The sequence below is a fragment of the Hypomesus transpacificus genome, chromosome 15, assembly GCF_021917145.1.
Source record: "Hypomesus transpacificus isolate Combined female chromosome 15, fHypTra1, whole genome shotgun sequence".
NCBI lineage: Eukaryota > Metazoa > Chordata > Actinopteri > Osmeriformes > Osmeridae > Hypomesus > Hypomesus transpacificus.
This window is the reverse complement of record NC_061074.1, coordinates 8909208-8928038: the sequence shown is the minus strand read 5'-3', so window position 1 is coordinate 8928038 and position 18831 is coordinate 8909208. Positions and strand designations below refer to the sequence as shown.

At 51.4% G+C, this 18831-nt stretch overlaps 1 protein-coding gene across 1 annotated transcript in view; it reads left to right on the top strand.

Moving 5' to 3' along the window:
* The first annotated feature begins 1363 nt into the window (after positions 1 to 1363).
* LOC124477944 (MAP/microtubule affinity-regulating kinase 4-like) overlaps positions 1364 to 18831 on the top strand; it is a 27003-nt gene continuing 9535 nt past the window's right edge. The window contains exons 1-3 of the mRNA XM_047036020.1: positions 1364 to 2486; positions 9534 to 9731; positions 11053 to 11106. Coding sequence (XP_046891976.1) covers positions 2439 to 2486; positions 9534 to 9731; positions 11053 to 11106 — 300 coding nt within the window. The 5' untranslated portion in view covers positions 1364 to 2438. The remainder of the gene's footprint in view (positions 2487 to 9533; positions 9732 to 11052; positions 11107 to 18831) is intronic.

Sequence of the window (18831 nt, the reverse complement as noted above, 5' to 3'; positions counted from 1 at the left end):
CCTCACCCCTCTCCTCCCCTCACCCCTCTCCTTTCTCCTCCCCTCCCTTCTCTCCTCCCCTCTTCTCCCCTCACCCCTCTCCTTTCTCCTCCCCTCACCCCTCTCCTCCCCTCTCTTCCCCACACCCCTCTCCTCCCCTCACCCCTAACCTCTCTCCTCCCCTCTCCTCCCCTCACCCCTCTCCTTTCTCCTCCCCTCACCTCTCTCCTCCCCTCTCCTCCCCTCACCCCTCTCCTTTCTCCTCCCCTCACCTCTCTCCTCCCCTCTCCTCCCCTCACCCCTCTCCTTTCTCCTCCCCTCACCTCTCTCCTCCCCTCGCCCCTCACCCTTCTCCTCCCCTCACCCCTCTCCTCCCCTCACCCCTTCTCTCTCTTCTCCTCTCCCCTCTCCTCCCCTCTCTTCCCCTCTCTTCCCCTCACCTCCCTTCACCCCTCTCCTTTCTCCTCCCCTCACCCCTCTCCTCTCCTCTCTCCTCCCCTCACCTCTTCTCTCTCTTCTCCTCTCCCCTCCCTCTCACACACTCCATTAGGACTATTGAAAATTCCACATCAAGTGATTGGACTAAATGCTTTACTTACAAATGACTGGCTCGCTGGCAATGCTAAAGTAGGTCCAGGTTGTTCTCCAATAATGAGTCACTGCACTGGTTATAATCACTGTCTGAGCTGTTCCTGTTATTCTCTCTCTCTGTCTCTCTGTCTCTCTGTCTCTCTGTGTGTCTTTCCATCTCCAATTTCCACTCATTCCTCTGTCCTCTTCAGTCCAGAACCAGGAGAGGATGCAGAGCTAGCCTCAAAACCTCTGTCGTTTGCAGGCGTATCCATGACCAAGTACCAGGGAAGCGAAAGCAGGATGAGGTGTTCCTGGGTCAAATCCACCCGCGCCATGATGGTCCAGGTGAGCTGACTGTTTAGCTACAGGTACCACCTCTCAGGTAGCAAATGAGACATTGCTCGGCCTGGTACAGGTAGGGCTGGAGGCAAAATGGACGCCAAAATCAGTAGAAGTGTCTCTAGCATTCAATATTTTTTGTTTGTTTTATTTATTTAAACATAAATGTTGTTATGACGTGTGCACTGATAATATTTGAGTCAGTCTACGCATCATATTACAATCAATATAACCTCAACCCAAAACATGCAGCCTATACGCTGAGCCACATTGATCAAACGGAAAGATTGTTCTTGGAGGCAAACAACTGGGCGTTACATACCCCGTGTAGGCTAGTCTACAGACGTTAATACAGTATTTACTCTCTAAATGAAACCGAGAACCAGAATATAGCCTGGTGGCTAGCAGGGGCATCTGCGGCTACGTGTGAATGAATGGAGGGATTGTCTCTTTAAGAGCATGGGGGAAGGGTGTATGTGTGTGTGTGTGTGTCTCCGATACAGGCTACAGCAACCCTCCCTATTCTCTTGACGTCCTTTCCTCTGGTTCTCCTGTCATACATTTTTTGGGGATGCCGTTTCAGCCCAAACTGTTGTAATGAATCACCTGAAGAGGAAATCGTTTGTTTTTCGTCCGCTGATCACTGCCTAACGGGTACTTTTAAGGAACAGCCTTTGACAACATCAGGAGAGGGGAAACCGAGGAAAACGGTGGTTGAACATCCGTCGATGCTTTATCCGCGGTTCGGGTGCTCTTTTGATTAATTTCGTGGGCCGAGACTGTCCTATAAACTGTCTAGCCAAATATTCGTGGGTAGAAGACTTGGTACGGAACTCCACTTGGTTTTGGTGGAAGTGGTTGCTTTTATGAGCATCACCAACGTTTGCTAACCGGAATCAGAAATCTTTGTCATCGACAAGTCCACGGCCGGGGTGCGCACAACACAAGCTAGCCTACCTGACGTTTTTTTTTTGTTTCCCCAATTGTTTTCCTCGCGGTTCCGACATCGCTCGAGCTGATTATGGAACAGCGCCCCTTTTCCCTCTGAAAATACACCCATGAACGGTGTTGGGAAGGGTTGGGAGGGATATTGTTTCAAACATTCAATTGAATGTCCACTGAAATGGTACGATAGCGAGAATACTGGGGAAGAATGGGGTTGTTGATTTAGTTTTTATTCCCTAAAAAATTAGGTTCAATCGGTGCCTCCTGTCGACAACAGTTTAACATGAACAGAATGTAGCGCGGAGGCTTGTAAACGACTTCCACTCATACAATCTTTGCCGTTTACCTTCTCCGTGACCAGTACTGCCTTTTGACAGTGAACATGAGAATTGTCTGAGAATCCAAGTCTGTTTGCTCTCAACCCCGGTCTGGCCGGTTGGATAAAAACGGGCATCGATTGCCTTGGAACACTGGCCGGAGCACCATTGCTGACGGCCAATGTCGACCGTTATCTTGTCAAGAATTTAATCCTGTAAATAAATTGACAAAGCTAAACAGGCTAAATCAAGATTCGCCGGGACTGAACGGAGAACTCAGGGACAATGTCTTCACGCTCAGCTGTGCCAGGGAACGAGCGGAACTCCGACCATGTAAGCATTATTTTACTGTCTTTCACAAGCAGGCTGTAATTCTGCCCTTTTAAAATGCCCTGATTGAGATCAAGCTGTCTTGTCAAACGAACTGTAGGCTATAGATGCAACCAGGCAGGGCCACTCAGTAATCTCTGCTGTAAAGCCAGGGTGTTACGGCCCACTGCAGGGAATAATCAGTTTGGCTGATGCCCTCCAGACGTAGATGCATACTGCGGGGTACAATAATGTTGCTACATTACACATTTGGTTCCGGTTAGCGGACTAATAGACTGGAAGGTGTGACCACCACCTCACTGGCCCTTCTGCGCACGCACACGGATGTCCCTAGAAACACACCGTCACCCCAAATCAATAACGGATACGTGCTGTTCAATCACATCCCGCTGATTATACAGCGTGTCCGTTAAACTCGAAACTTAAGTTGTGAGTGTGTCTGTGCTAGTGAAGTATAGTTTTGTTTCAACTGTCATTGATTGGCTAGACTTTTGGGGAATAATGACTGGAGGACAATTAGTGCTCGAGCTGCGCCTGATGTCATGCATTGCAGCAGAAGCTCCTCCCTTCGTTTCATCCGTCAGCGCGCGGTTTTGGCCGCGGTCAATACAGCCGTTTCCCTGCAAATCTTTGATTCGCTCGCATGACACTTGTTATTGCACAGCAATGACACAGCGTAAAGGGCGAGTCCGCCCGTTTCAGCCTGCCTCCATATCGGTTTAATTAACAGTTAGGCGAGATAGTTATCTGTTTACCGCTATCGATCTGCACGCTTAGACCCCGTCATAGTGAAGATCCGCATCCTGATTGGATGCGAGCAAGTTCTGTTAGAGACGTGACTGGACCACACCCAGACAAATCCTATTTTAAGGGTTCATCTCTTGATCCGGTTCTATCTAACCAACATCGATGCGCTAATTTAAGACAACTATTAGAACTTGACTATCCTAGCTCTCTCATACACGTTTCATTAAACGTGGGCGATATATGTCCCCTTACACTTTTTAAAATTAAGAAAATCATATGTTACGGCTGCATCCTCTGTTATTACAACAATCTGTTGCAGCCATGTTTGAAAACAAACCTACTTCCCTGCTCTTGTGAAACGGCTGTTCTCTGACAGTGAGACTAGCTCTGTAGCGACACAGAAAGACAGACCGCCCAGGGTCGTGGCCGCCGGCACAGTGTCCATGTTGGCATTTGGTGTCGAGACAGAGACAGGAGCCCAGGAACAAACCCCTCGTTCTGTCACAAGCCGCTGTCGTTGGCAACCTCGCCATGGAAACCAGAAGAGGGGGGCCTCTCGCTCCTTAAAACACTGAGAGGGGGAGAGGAGAGGAAGGGAGGGAGGGGAGAGGAGAGGAGGAGAGGAAGGGGGTACAGAAGAGGAAGAGGGGAGAGGAGTGGGCTTGGACTGGAGAAAGCTTACCTCCAGCCCCCAGCCTCCAGCCTATCACGTTGCTCCGAGCCTGTGTCCGGGCAGGTCTTGTTGATGGCTGTAGTGATTGTAGATTGGATCGTGTTCCTTGGGGCCCCTTGTCTCACCACCTGGGAATACCTGCTGAGGGAGACCTGCAGAGAGGGTGTGTGTGTGTGTGTGTTGGTTGTCTGTGTGTGTGTGTGTGTGTGTGTGTGTGTGTGTGCGCAGAGAAGTTTCAGAATCCTGAAGACTTGCATTCAAACCCACAAGAGCTTGTTCCCTATGAGCTTAAGCTCTGCAGGTTAACACAGTCCCACTCTTCTCAAACAGAGCCGGTTGAGATCCTTGTTCCTCCACCCCAGATCCCCAATACCTCACAACGTTGTACATAAATCCAGCTTAATGTTATTAGAGCAGTGAAGAGACAGTTTAATATTCACCACTTAACACCTTGTCCAGACGCCTGATCTTACATAAGTGGTGTGTGTTTGTTCTCTGGTGTCGCAGCCCCCAGCCTCTTCACAGCCCCCTCAGGAATCACCAGCCTCTTCACAGCCTCACAGCACACATGGCTGCCTTCAGTAGCTAGCCAGACTGCCGGTCTGATCTCCAGATCTCGCCTATGCCAGCCAGCTAGCCAGCACACACGCACACACATTAGAACACACTCACAAAGATAATAACCCACACTACAACACTCACACACTAACACAAATGCACTATAACACACAGACTCTTAACACATTATAACACAAACACACTATAACACACATGCACACACACACAGCTGGTACCTGCCTGTAGGCCATGCAGGGTGTCTAACCCTGCTCCTGGAGAGATACCTTCCTGGAGACCAGGACCTCTAACCTGCTCCTGGAGAGATACCTGCCTGCAGTTTTTTTTGCATCAACACAAAAAATGAGCACACCTGATTCTGATAACGAGCTGGTTGGCCCAGGTAGTTAGTGTTAAATCAGGTTTATTAAGTGTGGTTGGAGCAAAAACTTCCAGGTAGTAAGCCTTATTGTGTTGATCTCAAGCGAACTGAAAGGCGATAGAGGGACTGTTGGCAGATGCTAGACCTGGTGACTGGACCACCCGGGGATATCATTTGACCCTCCACACAGCCGGCACTGAGGGTTTGAAAGAGACTGCCCTCCACACAGCCGGCACTGAGGGTTTGAAAGAGACTGCCCTCCACACAGCCGGCACTGAGGGTTTGAAAGAGACTGCCTTCGGCGAGTTGCGTAACCGTGGGGACCTCTGCTGTGTCTGTTTACCTGAGCGTCTGAAGGCCTGAGTTGTCAAGGTAACCTAGTGCGCATTCCCTGTCTGCCTCACCAGCTGGTCTGAGAGACGGAGAGAGAAGGGGGGGGGATGAGAGGGAGAGAGAGGACCACGTAGAGAAAGACGGAGAGAGAGAGAGGGACAGAGCAAGAGAGAGGGACAGAGTGGATGTATCTGTCGGCTCTGTGACACTTCCTGTGGAGAGGGTTCAACTCACAGAGGGCTGTCTAAACGCTGTCCAGCCCCATGACACCTGACATCTGCAGCTCCACAGCCAGATACACCACTGTTAGAGAAGTGGTGTCTGTTTATCTTCCTGTGTGGGCGGAGTTAACCTCAAGCATCAAGCCATTCAGCCTATTGTGACACGGCAACAGTTTTTTTTAACTTCCTGTCTTTACTTCCTGTCTCTGCCACCTTTCGACGTGAACACTACGTTATCCGTAACCAGCTCGCAGGGCCGTTAACGGCTGACTGTTTCTGGTGTCTGACCTCTGTTCCCTGCCTGTCCTGCTGTGACCTGAGCACGTTGGGACGCAGAGCGCCCGTCACCGGGGGGCGAGGGGCGTCACCGCCCCCGCTGGAGGGGTTTGTGTGAAGAGTCGCGAGCAATAGGATGGAGAAAGTGAGTGAAAAAGAGGAAAAGAGTAGGAGAGAGGGAGGGAGAGAGGGAGGGAGAGAGGGAGAGAGGGAGAGAGGGAGAGAGGGAGGGAGGGAGAGAGGGAGGGAGAGAGAGAGGGAGAGAGAGAGGGAGGGAGGGAGAGAGGGAGAGAGGGAGAGAGGGAGGGAGAGAGGGAGGGAGGGAGGGAGGGAGGGAGGGAGGGAGGGAGAGAGGGAGGGAGGGAGGGAGAGAGAGAGGGAGAGAGGGAGGGAGAGAGGGAGGGAGAGAGGGAGAGAGAGAGGGAGAGAGAGTGATAGCAGAACAAACAAAGCCTGAGCTGTAGGAAGATTCTCTTACATGAGGAAGAACACTGCACTGACAGACTATGACACTACTAACACACAGGGAGGGATAGGGAGGGAGAGGGAGAGAGAAGAGGGGGAGAACAGAAGGAGATACAGAGTGAGAGAGAGAGGGGGAGAAACAGATTGGGAGGGATCTGGAACAGTACAGAGCTGTAGACACATGATGGTCTCAGCCAAACCAGGAAGAAAAAAAAACTCTGAATCACATGACACACGTGACATGAGTTGTGTCTCCAGGACAGGAAATGATGCGGTTGGTTCTGGTCACAGCTTCCTGTGGTCTCAGACACCTTATTGCTGTGTTTGGTTTGTGGATTGACTTGACTGGCTTGCGTGTTGTTGTATGGAAGCCCCTTGAGCTGTCGTCAGGTCATTGTGACCCACCTTTTGGCAGGATGTGTGCAACCCTGACCCATCCTCAGCCTTCTCCCATAACACACACACACACCTACACACACACCTACACACACACACCTTCACACACTCCTACACACACGTGCAGCCCAGGCTGAACCAGGATGCCATTCCGAGGACAGTTCCTATTGTTCCTGGTGTGTGTGTGGACATGTGACCAGAAACACCGTATTTGACTGTATCTCCACTTCCTGTAACAGTAAACCTCAGTCTGCCTCTCTTAGTTAACATGGGAGTGTTGCACTGTATCACTGTAGGATTACTGCAGTACACTGTCATGTTACCATATGTGCTTCTGCCTTCTCTCTAGGCATGAATTAGGACTTCTGGAGGTGGATGATACTCTCTGACTGTTAAAGGGTGCGAAACAACTGGTTGACTGGCTAGCTGGCTGAATGGTTGGCTGGCTGGCTGACTGGCTTGCTAGCTGGATAGTTGACTGGCTGGCTAGGTAGGCAACTGACTGGCTGGTTGACTGGCTAGCTGGCTAAATGGTTGGCTGGCTGACTGGCTTGCTAGCTGGATAGTTGATTGGCTGGCTGGGTAGCCGACTGGCTGGTTGGTTGGCTGGCTGGCTGGTTGACTGTCTAGCTGGCTAGCTTACTGACTGGCTGGTTGTTTGTCTTACAGTTAGCTTCCTGCTGTTGTTGTGTGTATGTGTAAGCGATGACTCAGCACTTTTCTGTGTCTTTTCTGTCTCTTCTCCCTGCGTTGGTCTTTTTGATGTCAGCGATTTCCCTGGTTACCTCTCCTATCTTCACCTTTCATTTGGCCAATAAAGTCAACCAAACTATCGGTTTGAATCGGTCCAAGTGACGACTTGTGTTGGAGTTTGAGCCTAGGGCGGCTGGAGAGCATGTTTGTTGGAGTTATGGAGATGGTTCTGGGTTGAGGCTGGAAGCAGAAGGGCTTGAGGAAGCATTGCTTTCTCACAGTGAGACCTCTGTGTCCTCATCCCTTGAGGCCACACACACACACGCACACGCATACCTTTCCAACCAGCCCAGTCTCATAGTCACACACCTAATCTGTTTTCTATCTGTTGTTGTCCCGTTCAGGGAACAGTTTGCAGCCTGCAGCCTGCAGCCTGGGTCTGGGTCTGGGTCTGGGACGATTGGCTCGGCCGAGTCTTGTCAACACTCTTACAAAAGTCTCACTTACGCACACACACACACACAGACACAGACACACACACACACAGACACACACAGACCCGTCCCAGCTCGCTACTTCTCCAGCCTGCTGGTGAATTTAACAGCCCCCCACCATCTCAACACCACACACACGCACACAGATCCTGCACCCACCACTCCAGCCCCTACTGAATACACTTGCTTGGTAAGCAGGGAGGGGGGGGGATCGATATACCGTTCTCCTTGAAAGGGGAAAATGATGAGGGGGAAGGGAGGGGGGGGAGGAGAGGGGAACCACAGAGGTTGGCTGAATGAGAGAAGGATGACAATGTGAGACAAAAGAGAGGTCTGGTGGGGGGGAGGGGATGAGAGGGCAGGGGAGGGAAAGAGAGGAAAGGGGAAGGGAGAGGAGAGGGAAGGAAGGGAGAGGAGAGGGGAGGGGAGGAAGGGAGAGGGAAGGGAGAGGAAAGCTGGGAGACAAATTGATTTGTGGGGTGGTGGGTGGAGAGGAAGGGTGAATAAGGGTGGGGGGTAGATGGGGGGAGAGAGAGAGAGAGAGATATCACTGGGGGGGGTTGACCAAGGGCGTGTCCCTCTTGGGAAGGCCACGCCCAGTCTCCTTCCTCATGGAGCGAGGGAATCAGGAGGAGAAGAGGAGAACAGGTGGGGGAGAGAGGCTTGGAGCCAGGCGGTGGCACCGTGGGGGGTAGGAACGGATAAAGGGATAGAGAGAGGGAGAGGGAGAGAGAGAGAGAGAGAGAGAGAGGGAGAGAGTCTAAAGGAGAGAGAAATTTAAAAGATAAGGACATAGAAAGTTGAGAATAGAGGGAGAAGAGAAAGAGAGAGGACTGAGAAGGAAAGGTAGAAGGAGAAAGAGAGGACTGAGAAGGAAAGGTAGAAGGAGAAAGAGAGAGGGAGAGGGGGAAAGAGAGAAAGAGAGAAGAGACATCTGCCAAGAAAGGTCTGATCCCACACCACACGCTCTGATACACTGATAGGATGAGCCAGGGTCATGACTCGTGTGGGTGTGGGTGTGGGTGTGTGTGTGTGTGTGTGTGCGTGTGTGTGTACAGGTTTTATGGAAGGCCAGACCTTGTGATCAGTGTGTGCTGGATGATCTATAAAGACTACCTCCTTATCTTACAGTCAGAGACCACAGTAGTGTGGAGGGGGGAGGAGAGAAATAGAGAGAGAAGGAGAGGAGCTGGGGAGAGAGGAGGAGAGAAGGAGGAGAGAGAGAGAAGCGGGGGGTGAGAGAGTCATAAGGAGGAGAAAGTCACAGATTTTCTCTTCCGTCCTCCATCTCTTCTTCTGACAGACTCACAAGGCATGAGAGTATAACTTTACACCAGCTACAAACTCCACCTGTATGGTGGTCAGCTCACCGAGGAGGGGGTTGTGTAGCGGGGGCGGTTCGATGCCAACGCCCCGATGGCCTAAGGGCAGTGTCTCAGCCAGCTACTTCCAGCTGAGCTCCTCCACACTCTGACTTAGCATGTCTGTATTGAGTCACTGTGACGACACAGAGCGCTACTCGGGTTCAAATCCCTCGATCGGAATTAGACACTGTCCCAGGATCATGCTCCATGCTGTGTTCACACCAAACGCTAAGTGAATTTTGCACGAATGATGTCTTTCGCTTGAGTAGAAACAGAGGTAGAGGGGGGGCGCAAGCACAACAGGCCGCTTGTTATGATCACCACAAAGAACCTTCTAGAGGTTCTGTAAAAGAGTAACGTGATAAAGTTCGGGTTTGGTCAGTTGTTGACATGTTTTTAATGGTTGCTTGCATCTCTCTCTTTTTTCTCTCTCTCTTCCCCGTTTTCCCAGCATACCTCTCTCTCAGCCAGCCGCTCGGAGAAGGGCACCGGTTGGTCGAGCCGGTCGCTGGGGGCGCGGTGTCGGAACTCCATCGCCTCGTGTTCTGACGAGCTGCCTCACATCGGGAACTACCGGCTTCTGAAGACCATCGGGAAGGGCAACTTCGCCAAGGTCAAGCTGGCCCGACACATCCTGACCGGCCGTGAGGTGAGAGGTCGACTGATCTGGAGCAGATTGAATCAGTACCATTCTGGAGCAGATTGAGTCAGTATCATTCTGGAGCAGGTAGAATCAGAACCATTCTGGAGCAGGTGAAATCAGATCATACAGAACCAGAATCCTGCTTTTGCATTGTATTAATAACAATAATAGAGAAAGAATCTGATGAATCGGGATCATACAGAATTCCATTCAGCATCAGAGCTTCCCTGCTCTGACCTCTTCATGTCCTGTCCGGTACTGTGCTGGTTGAACTCTGACCTGTGTGTGCCCCCTGGTCTGAACATGGGCTGGAAGCTCAGAGCAGAGAGATGATCGCAAACTAGTCACACACAGCTTACTCTGGAGGCCACTTTCAGACCTTACAGCCTGACTGAGAGAGTGTGTGTGTGTGTGTGCATGCATCTGTCACCCTGGTATGTTTTTAACAATGGGCCCACAGTGAGATTCAAGGCTGCTGTGACCACCCAATGTGGCCTGTTTGCTCACAGAAAGTCATGACCCACATCTCTAAGTAGATAATTCCCAGGGATTGGTGGAACCCTAAACCCAGGGACATGCACCACAGTCATGTGACAGTGCAGTCATGTGACAGTGCAGTCATGTGACAGTGCAGTCATGTGACCAGCCCTGTATACATTCACAGAGGCCACTGGCCTCATGCTGTGGACAGACCTGTAATCCTCTTAACAGGCCAGACCTGGGCTTGTTCCAGACCAGGCCTGTTCCAGAGCTCCTTGACATGATCCTATTCTGACCTTTCTATCCTGACGGTAACAGAGGGGAGGGTGTAGCTCGGTGGTTAGAGCACTGCAGATCAAGAGGTTGCACGTTCAAATCCCCCCGCCACGCGCACTCTGGGCTCCTTGGGATGAAGGCAGGAATCAGTCTGTTATTCTAAATAAGAGGAACTCTGAGTGAGACATACAGTGAGGCCCTCTGACATCAGGAATCATCCCATCACAAACGGGAATAAGCTACTACTTCTGCTTGGGTGCAGTGGATCGTAGGATCGATTTTGACACTTTTGGAATGTGTTCAGGCTGTTGTGCAGATCAGCGTCCTGATGTTATAGAGTACTGGAACGTTATTGTTATGAAGCAGTATTGTGATGTGGTTCTGCTGTCTCTTAGGTTGTTATGAAGCAGTATTGTAATGTGGTTCTGCTGTCTCTTAGGTTGTTATGAAGCAGTATTGTAATGTGGTTCTGCTGTCTCTTAGGTTGTTATGAAGCACTATTGTAATGTGGTTCTGCTGTCTCTTAGGTTGTTATGAAGCACTATTGTAATGTGGTTCTGCTGTCTCTTAGGTTGCCATCAAGATCATAGACAAGAGCCAGCTCAACCCGACCAGTCTGCAGAAGGTGAGTAACATGCGTAAGAAATACTCACGTTGTGGGAGTGGTGTGCGTTTGCATTTTTGTGTGTGTGTGTGCTCATTAGTGTGTGTGTGTGTGTGTTCATGTGTGTGTGTGTGTGTTCCCGTGAGAGACCTGCTGGAGATAAGGAACCTCTACAGTTTAACCAGGCCGTGGGACAACTGTGACGTCACTGTTTGTTTACCATACATGTCAACCGGCCAATCAGCTTGTGAGACCAGGCTCCCACAGTGTTATCTAGCAGGCTGTGAAGGGCGGGTGGCCAGGGCCTCTCTGGGAGGAGGGGCTCTTCTAGGGTGGTGGAGCTGCTGATGTGTAAAGAAGTCTTTTGTGACTTTGTCCAAAGAGCCACACTAAGCAGATCTGAGATCTGGGTGTCTACCTTAACCCCTGTCTCACAGCGCTCGATGTACACCATCTGGAGTTGGTAGGTGTGGTAGTGTTCAGTTTGTACTAATAGATTTCCCCCAGCAATGTAGACGAAAGCTATGGCAACCACAACTGTACGTATGTGGCAGGGATCGGCCATTTTGTGTCAGTAACACTGAGGGTTTCCTGACACAGAATGGATGTCTTCTTAACAGCTAGACCCACATGGAACAAGACTATACTTAAATCTCATTCAGATTTATTACATTATATAAATGTTTATCTGCTAAATTGGAAGTGTCCTTAAAAGGTGACTGATTGTGTATATTCACATACTTTAAAGGATACTTAAGTCTAAGTACAAACCTACTCACATATTTTTTCATCAAGTACAGTATATTATTTAGCTGGATTAGTCACGATCAAATCGAACTCCTCATCTTCCTCCAACGCCACAGTCCTGCTCCTGATAACCTCCCAGTGTTTCACCTCTAGTCAGGGTCACAAGACTCACACTGGTGTTGTGATCGTCTGCTTGTCCTGGTTGACCTTTGACCTGTGTCATGACTCTACGACCTCTGCACCAACCACAGGCCAGCTGGGATGTTTCAGGCCTCCTCATTGGCTGTCGGAGCTCCTGTGACTTCCTGGTTGCTAGGGCGAACGCTGCCGCCTGTCTGAACTATACAGTAAACACACATTGTTAGAGGTGAGGAGTCTAGTTGTGCTGGGTACCTACACTCCTGCAGTCATGTGGAGGTGATCACACACACACACACACGTGCACGCCACCCTGTGTCCAGCTCCTGCAGTTTGAGAGGGCTGTGTTGACGTAACTGCACACGGGTTTCATTGGACTAGGCTTCTCTCCAGGTCCAGCTCTGAAGGTCGATATCAACTTGAGGGAAATGCAGATAACAGAGTAGGGTGAAGACACACACAAACACACCGACACACTCACACACACACAGACTGGAGCCTAAACTGCCTGCTGAACACTGTCTAGGTCTTTTGCACCAGCTGTAACTCACACCAGCAGTATCAAAACTGCCCAGCCAGCCTGTCAATTGGCCAGTCAGCCAGACAGTCAATAGGCCAGTCAGCCAGCCTGTCAATAGGCCAGTCAGCCAGCCTGTCCATAAGCCAGCCAGCCAGCCAGACAGTCAATAGGCCAGTCAGCCAGCCTGTCAATAAGCCAGTCAGCCAGCCTGTCGATAAGCCAGCCAGCCAGTCAATAGGCCAGCCAGCCTGTCAACAAACCAGCCAGCCAGTCCATCAGCCAGCCAGTCTGCCCATCGACTGCAGCTATATCTGACCCCCATATAGACCAGCCCAGCTGCAGACTTCCTGTGCTGTGGGGAGACAAGTCTGTGTTGGGAGAGACCAGTCTGTGTTTGGAGAGACCAGTCTGTGTTGGGAGAGACCAGCATGTGTTGGGAGAGACCAGCATGTGTTGGGAGAGACCAGTATCTGGTTGGGTGTTCTGTGTCGTGCCAGACGTACTGGTCTTACTCGACAAGAGAGGAGTGTATCATCATGGCCACTGTGTGTGTGTGTGTGTGTGTGTGTGTGTGTGTGTGTGTGTGTGTGTGTGTGTGTGTGCGCGATCTACAGTAGTTTTGTGGGTCAGCGTCAGGGAGGGGCTAGGGAGAATTGGCATTTCTGCAGAGGTGTGTGTGTTTGGTGTGTGGTGTGTGTGTGTGTGTGTGGTGTGTGTGTGTGTGTGTAGGAATACTGCAGCAGGATTGCGGTGGGCTGGCTTCCCTGTCCTGTCAGCAGAATCTCGTGCCATTCAGGACAGGACACACAGCCCGTTGCATCCAGGTGACTGTGTCGCACACACACACTCGTTCCCACGGCTCAGCTGCAGCAGGTGATTTACCAGACAAGGCCCCGTCCCTTTCTGCAGTGCTGCAGTGCAGTGCATCCTGGGTAATTTGGCAGAAGACAGAGTATTAATCGGATTGGACCAAAGTGCTGCTTCTTGTTTCCCCCCCCCCTTCTCCTTCACTGTCTGATCCTGTTAGGATCATACAGGCATCCCCCTTTTGATACACACACACTCACTCTCACCACACACACACTTCTACCAGCTGCAAGACTTTGAACATCTTTTCAGTTTGTTTCTTCTTTAACTTCAGTCTTCTCGTACCTCACATTCTACCTGTGTGTGTGAGTGTGTGTGTGTGTCTGTGTGTGTGTCTGTGTGTGTGAGTGTGTCTGTGTGTGTGTGTGTGTGTCTGTGTGTGTGTGTGCGTGTGAGTGTGTGTGTGAGTGTGTGTGTGTGTGTCTTCCCTGGGACCCCTTCTCCCAGTAGCAGCATTCCAGACAGGAGAACAATAGGGGCAGCCAGCTCCTTCAGGGGCCCTCAGCCCTGGGTCACAGTGGGTGGGGGGTGGGGGTGTGTGTGTGCAGTATGAGATGAAGACACAGCTTGCTACCGTGTATGGTGTTATTGTGTGAGTGTGTAATGTGGATTATTAGCTAACACAAGAGCAGAAGGGTGCAGGGAGGAGGGGGGCAGGGGGAGGAGGGGGGCAGGGGGAGGAGGGGGGCAGGGGGAGGAGGGGGGCAGGGAGAAGGGGACTCTTTTCTGACCCTTTGTGTGGGGGTCTCTCTCTCTCTGGAGGGGGTGGAGCCTATGGAGTCAGCTTCCCATAATGCCGCTGAGTGTGGCCAGGGAAGTGGGGCGGGAGAGAGGCGGGGTTACTACCTGGGTTTAATGGCAACCGTGATGTGGGAATGAACCAGGAAGAGGGAGAAGGAAGTGGACAGAGGGAGAAAGAGAGAGAGAGAGGGGGAGAGAGAGAGGGAGAGGTTGAGAGAAAGAGAGAGGGAGGGAGAGGTTGAGAAAAAGAGAGAGGGGGAGAGAAAGAGAGAGAGGAGGGAAGACAGAAAGATAGGGGTACGTTAAAACTGAGAGCAGTAAGAAAGAGAGGCCGTCACCATGGTGATCTGATTATGATGTTCAGAGCTCAGCTGACACACTCTCTGTGTCTCTGTCTCTCTGGCTCTCGCTCTGTCTCTCTCTCTGGCTCTGTCTCTCTCTCTGTCTCTCTCTCTCTGTGTCTCTGGCTCTGTCTCTCTCTCTCTGTCTCTCTCTCTCTGTGTCTCTGTCTCTCTCTCTGTCTCTGGCTCTGTCTCTCTCTCTCTGTCTCTGGCTCTGTCTCTCTCTCTGTCTCTCTCTCTCTCTGTGTCTCTGGCTCTCTCTCTGTCTTTGGCTATGTCTCTCTCTCTCTCTCTCTCTCTGTCTCTGTCTCTCTCTCTGTGTCTCTGGCTCTGTCTCTCTCTCTCCCTTTGTCTGTCTCTGGCTCTGTCTCTCTCTCTGTCTCTGGCTCTGTCTCTGTCTCTGGCTCTGTCTCTCTCTCTCTGTGTGTCTCTGGCTCTGTCTCTCTCTCTCTCCCTTTCTCTCTCTCTCTCTCTCTCTCTCTCTCTCTCTCTCTCTCTCTCTCTCTCTCTCTCTCTCTCTCTCTGTGTCTCTGGCTCTGTCTCTCTCTCTCCCTTTCTCTCTGTCTCTCTCTGTGTCTCTCTCTCTCTCTCCCTTTCTCTCTGTCTAAAGGCTATTAGATACAGTAATGTGTGTCTCTGTGTGTGTGTTTTGTAAGTGGAGGCCTGTCATACAATATAACTGTCTGGTCTCATCAGTGTACTGAGTGAGTGTGTGTACTGAGTGAGTGTGTGTATCCTGTCTGTGTGTGTGAACTGTGTGTTTGTGTTTGTTGAGTGTGCGTGCGTCTGTGTGTACTCAGTCAACATAAGAGGGATTATTACATAACCTGCCTTCTAGTATGTGTGTGTGTGTGTGTGTGTGTGTGTGTGTGTGTGTGTGTGTGTAAGTAACGGTAGGTTTGGCCTGCAGCAGCTGTTCTGTGAAGTTTTCATGTGGAAAGAGAGACGTGTGTCAAAACTAAGCAGAGTTTCCCTGAAGGCTGTGCTTCTCTTCCTAGCTGCGTGGCCAGACTGTACGCCCTAATCCCTGCTCTGCTCCCATGTTTGGATTACACACACACACACACACACACCTGGTCATCTAGTTCAAGCAGATTGGAGGGATATTTATACTCCTCAGGTCTCCACTGGCTTCAGCTGCTGTTAAGTGTCTTGACCTGTTTGACAGACACAGTGTGGGTGGGTGGATGTGTGTGGGTGTGTGTGTGGGTGTGTGTGTGTGTGTGTACATGTGTGTGTGTGTGTGTACGTGTGTGGGTGTGTGTGTACGTGTGTGGGTGTGTGTGTGGGTGTGTGGGTGTGTGTGTACGTGTGTGGGTGTGTGTGTGGGTGTGTGGGTGTGTGTGTACATGTGTGGGTGTGTGTGTACGTGTGTGTGATAGCGTGAGCCATGCAGACAGACAGCTGATCAATATCACTGTCCTGCTGCTGCATGTAAATCATCAACAACCCTGTCGACTGTTCTGTCCACTTCTCTCTCCCCCCAGACAGTCATCAACAACCCTGTCGACTGTTCTGTCCACTTCTCTCTCCCCCCAGACAGTCATCAACAACCCTGTCGACTGTTCTGTCCACTTCTCTCTCCCCCCAGACAGTCATCAACAACCCTGTCGACTGTTCTGTCCACTTCTCTCTCCCCCCAGACAGTCATCAACAACCCTGTCGACTGTTCTGTCCACTTCTCTCTCCCCCCAGACAGTCATCAACAACCCTGTCGACTGTTCTGTCCACTTCTCTCTCCCCCCAGACAGTCATCAACAACCCTGTCGACTGTTCTGTCCACTTCTCTCTCCCCCCAGACAGTCATCAACAACCCTGTCGACTGTTCTGTCCACTTCTCTCTCCCCCCAGACAGTCATCAACAACCCTGTCGACTGTTCTGTCCACTTCTCTCTCCCCCCAGACAGTCATCAACAACCCTGTCGACTGTTCTGTCCACTTCTCTCTCCCCCCAGACAGTCATCAACAACCCTGTCGACTGTTCTGTCCACTTCTCTCTCCCCCCAGACAGTCATCAACAACCCTGTCGACTGTTCTGTCCACTTCTCTCTCCCCCCAGACAGTCATCAACAACCCTGTCGACTGTTCTGTCCACTTCTCTCTCCCCCCAGACAGACAGTCATCAACAACCCTGTCGACTGTTCTGTCCACTTCTCTCTCCCCCCCAGACAGTCATCAACAACCCTGTCGACTGTTCTGTCCACTTCTCTCTCCCCCCAGACAGTCATCAACAACCCTGTCGACTGTTCTGTCCACTTCTCTCTCCCCCCAGACAGTCATCAACAACCCTGTCGACTGTTCTGTCCACTTCTCTCTCCCCCCAGACAGTCATCAACAACCCTGTCGACTGTTCTGTCCACTTCTCTCTCCCCCCAGACAGTCATCAACAACCCTGTCGACTGTTCTGTCCACTTCTCTCTCCCCCCAGACAGTCATCAACAACCCTGTCGACTGTTCTGTCCACTTCTCTCTCCCCCCAGACAGTCATCAACAACCCTGTCGACTGTTCTGTCCACTTCTCTCTCCCCCCAGACAGTCATCAACAACCCTGTCGACTGTTCTGTCCACTTCTCTCTCCCCCCAGACAGTCATCAACAACCCTGTCGACTGTTCTGTCCACTTCTCTCTCCCCCCAGACAGTCATCAACAACCCTGTCGACTGTTCTGTCCACTTCTCTCTCCCCCCAGACAGTCATCAACAACCCTGTCGACTGTTCTGTCCACTTCTCTCTCCCCCCAGACAGTCATCAACAACCCTGTCGACTGTTCTGTCCACTTCTCTCTCCCCCCAGACAGTCATCAACAACCCTGTCGACTGTTCTGTCCACTTCTCTCTCCCCCCAGACAGTCATCAACAACCCTGTCGACTGTTCTGTCCACTTCTCTCTCCCCCCAGACAGTCATCAACAACCCTGTCGACTGTTCTGTCCACTTCTCTCTCCCCCCAGACAGTCATCAACAACCCTGTCGACTGTTCTGTCCACTTCTCTCTCCCCCCAGACAGTCATCAACAACCCTGTCGACTGTTCTGTCCACTTCTCTCTCCCCCCAGACAGTCATCAACAACCCTGTCGACTGTTCTGTCCACTTCTCTCTCCCCCCAGACAGTCATCAACAACCCTGTCGACTGTTCTGTCCACTTCTCTCTCCCCCCAGACAGTCATCAACAACCCTGTCGACTGTTCTGTCCACTTCTCTCTCCCCCCAGACAGTCATCAACAACCCTGTCGACTGTTCTGTCCACTTCTCTCTCCCCCCAGACAGTCATCAACAACCCTGTCGACTGTTCTGTCCACTTCTCTCTCCCCCCAGACAGTCATCAACAACCCTGTCGACTGTTCTGTCCACTTCTCTCTCCCCCCAGACAGTCATCAACAACCCTGTCGACTGTTCTGTCCACTTCTCTCTCCCCCCAGACAGTCATCAACAACCCTGTCGACTGTTCTGTCCACTTCTCTCTCCCCCCAGACAGTCATCAACAACCCTGTCGACTGTTCTGTCCACTTCTCTCTCCCCCCAGACAGTCATCAACAACCCTGTCGACTGTTCTGTCCACTTCTCTCTCCCCCCAGACAGTCATCAACAACCCTGTCGACTGTTCTGTCCACTTCTCTCTCCCCCCAGACAGTCATCAACAACCCTGTCGACTGTTCTGTCCACTTCTCTCTCCCCCCAGACAGTCATCAACAACCCTGTCGACTGTTCTGTCCACTTCTCTCTCCCCCCAGACAGTCATCAACAACCCTGTCGACTGTTCTGTCCACTTCTCTCTCCCCCCAGACAGTCATCAACAACCCTGTCGACTGTTCTGTCCACTTCTCTCTCCCCCCAGACAGTCATCAACAACCCTGTCGACTGTTCTGTCCACTTCTCTCTCCCCCCAGACAGTCATCAACAACCCTGTCGACTGTTCTGTCCACTTCTCTCTCCCCCCAGACAGTCATCAACAACCCTGTCGACTGTTCTGTCCACTTCTCTCTCCCCCCAGACAGTCATCAACAACCCTGTCGACTGTTCTGTCCACTTCTCTCTCCCCCCAGACAGTCATCAACAACCCTGTCGACTGTTCTGTCCACTTCTCTCTCCCCCCAGACAGTCATCAACAACCCTGTCGACTGTTCTGTCCACTTCTCTCTCCCCCCAGACAGTCATCAACAACCCTGTCGACTGTTCTGTCCACTTCTCTCTCCCCCCAGACAGTCATCAACAACCCTGTCGACTGTTCTGTCCACTTCTCTCTCCCCCCAGACAGTCATCAACAACCCTGTCGACTGTTCTGTCCACTTCTCTCTCCCCCCAGACAGTCATCAACAACCCTGTCGACTGTTCTGTCCACTTCTCTCTCCCCCCAGACAGTCATCAACAACCCTGTCGACTGTTCTGTCCACTTCT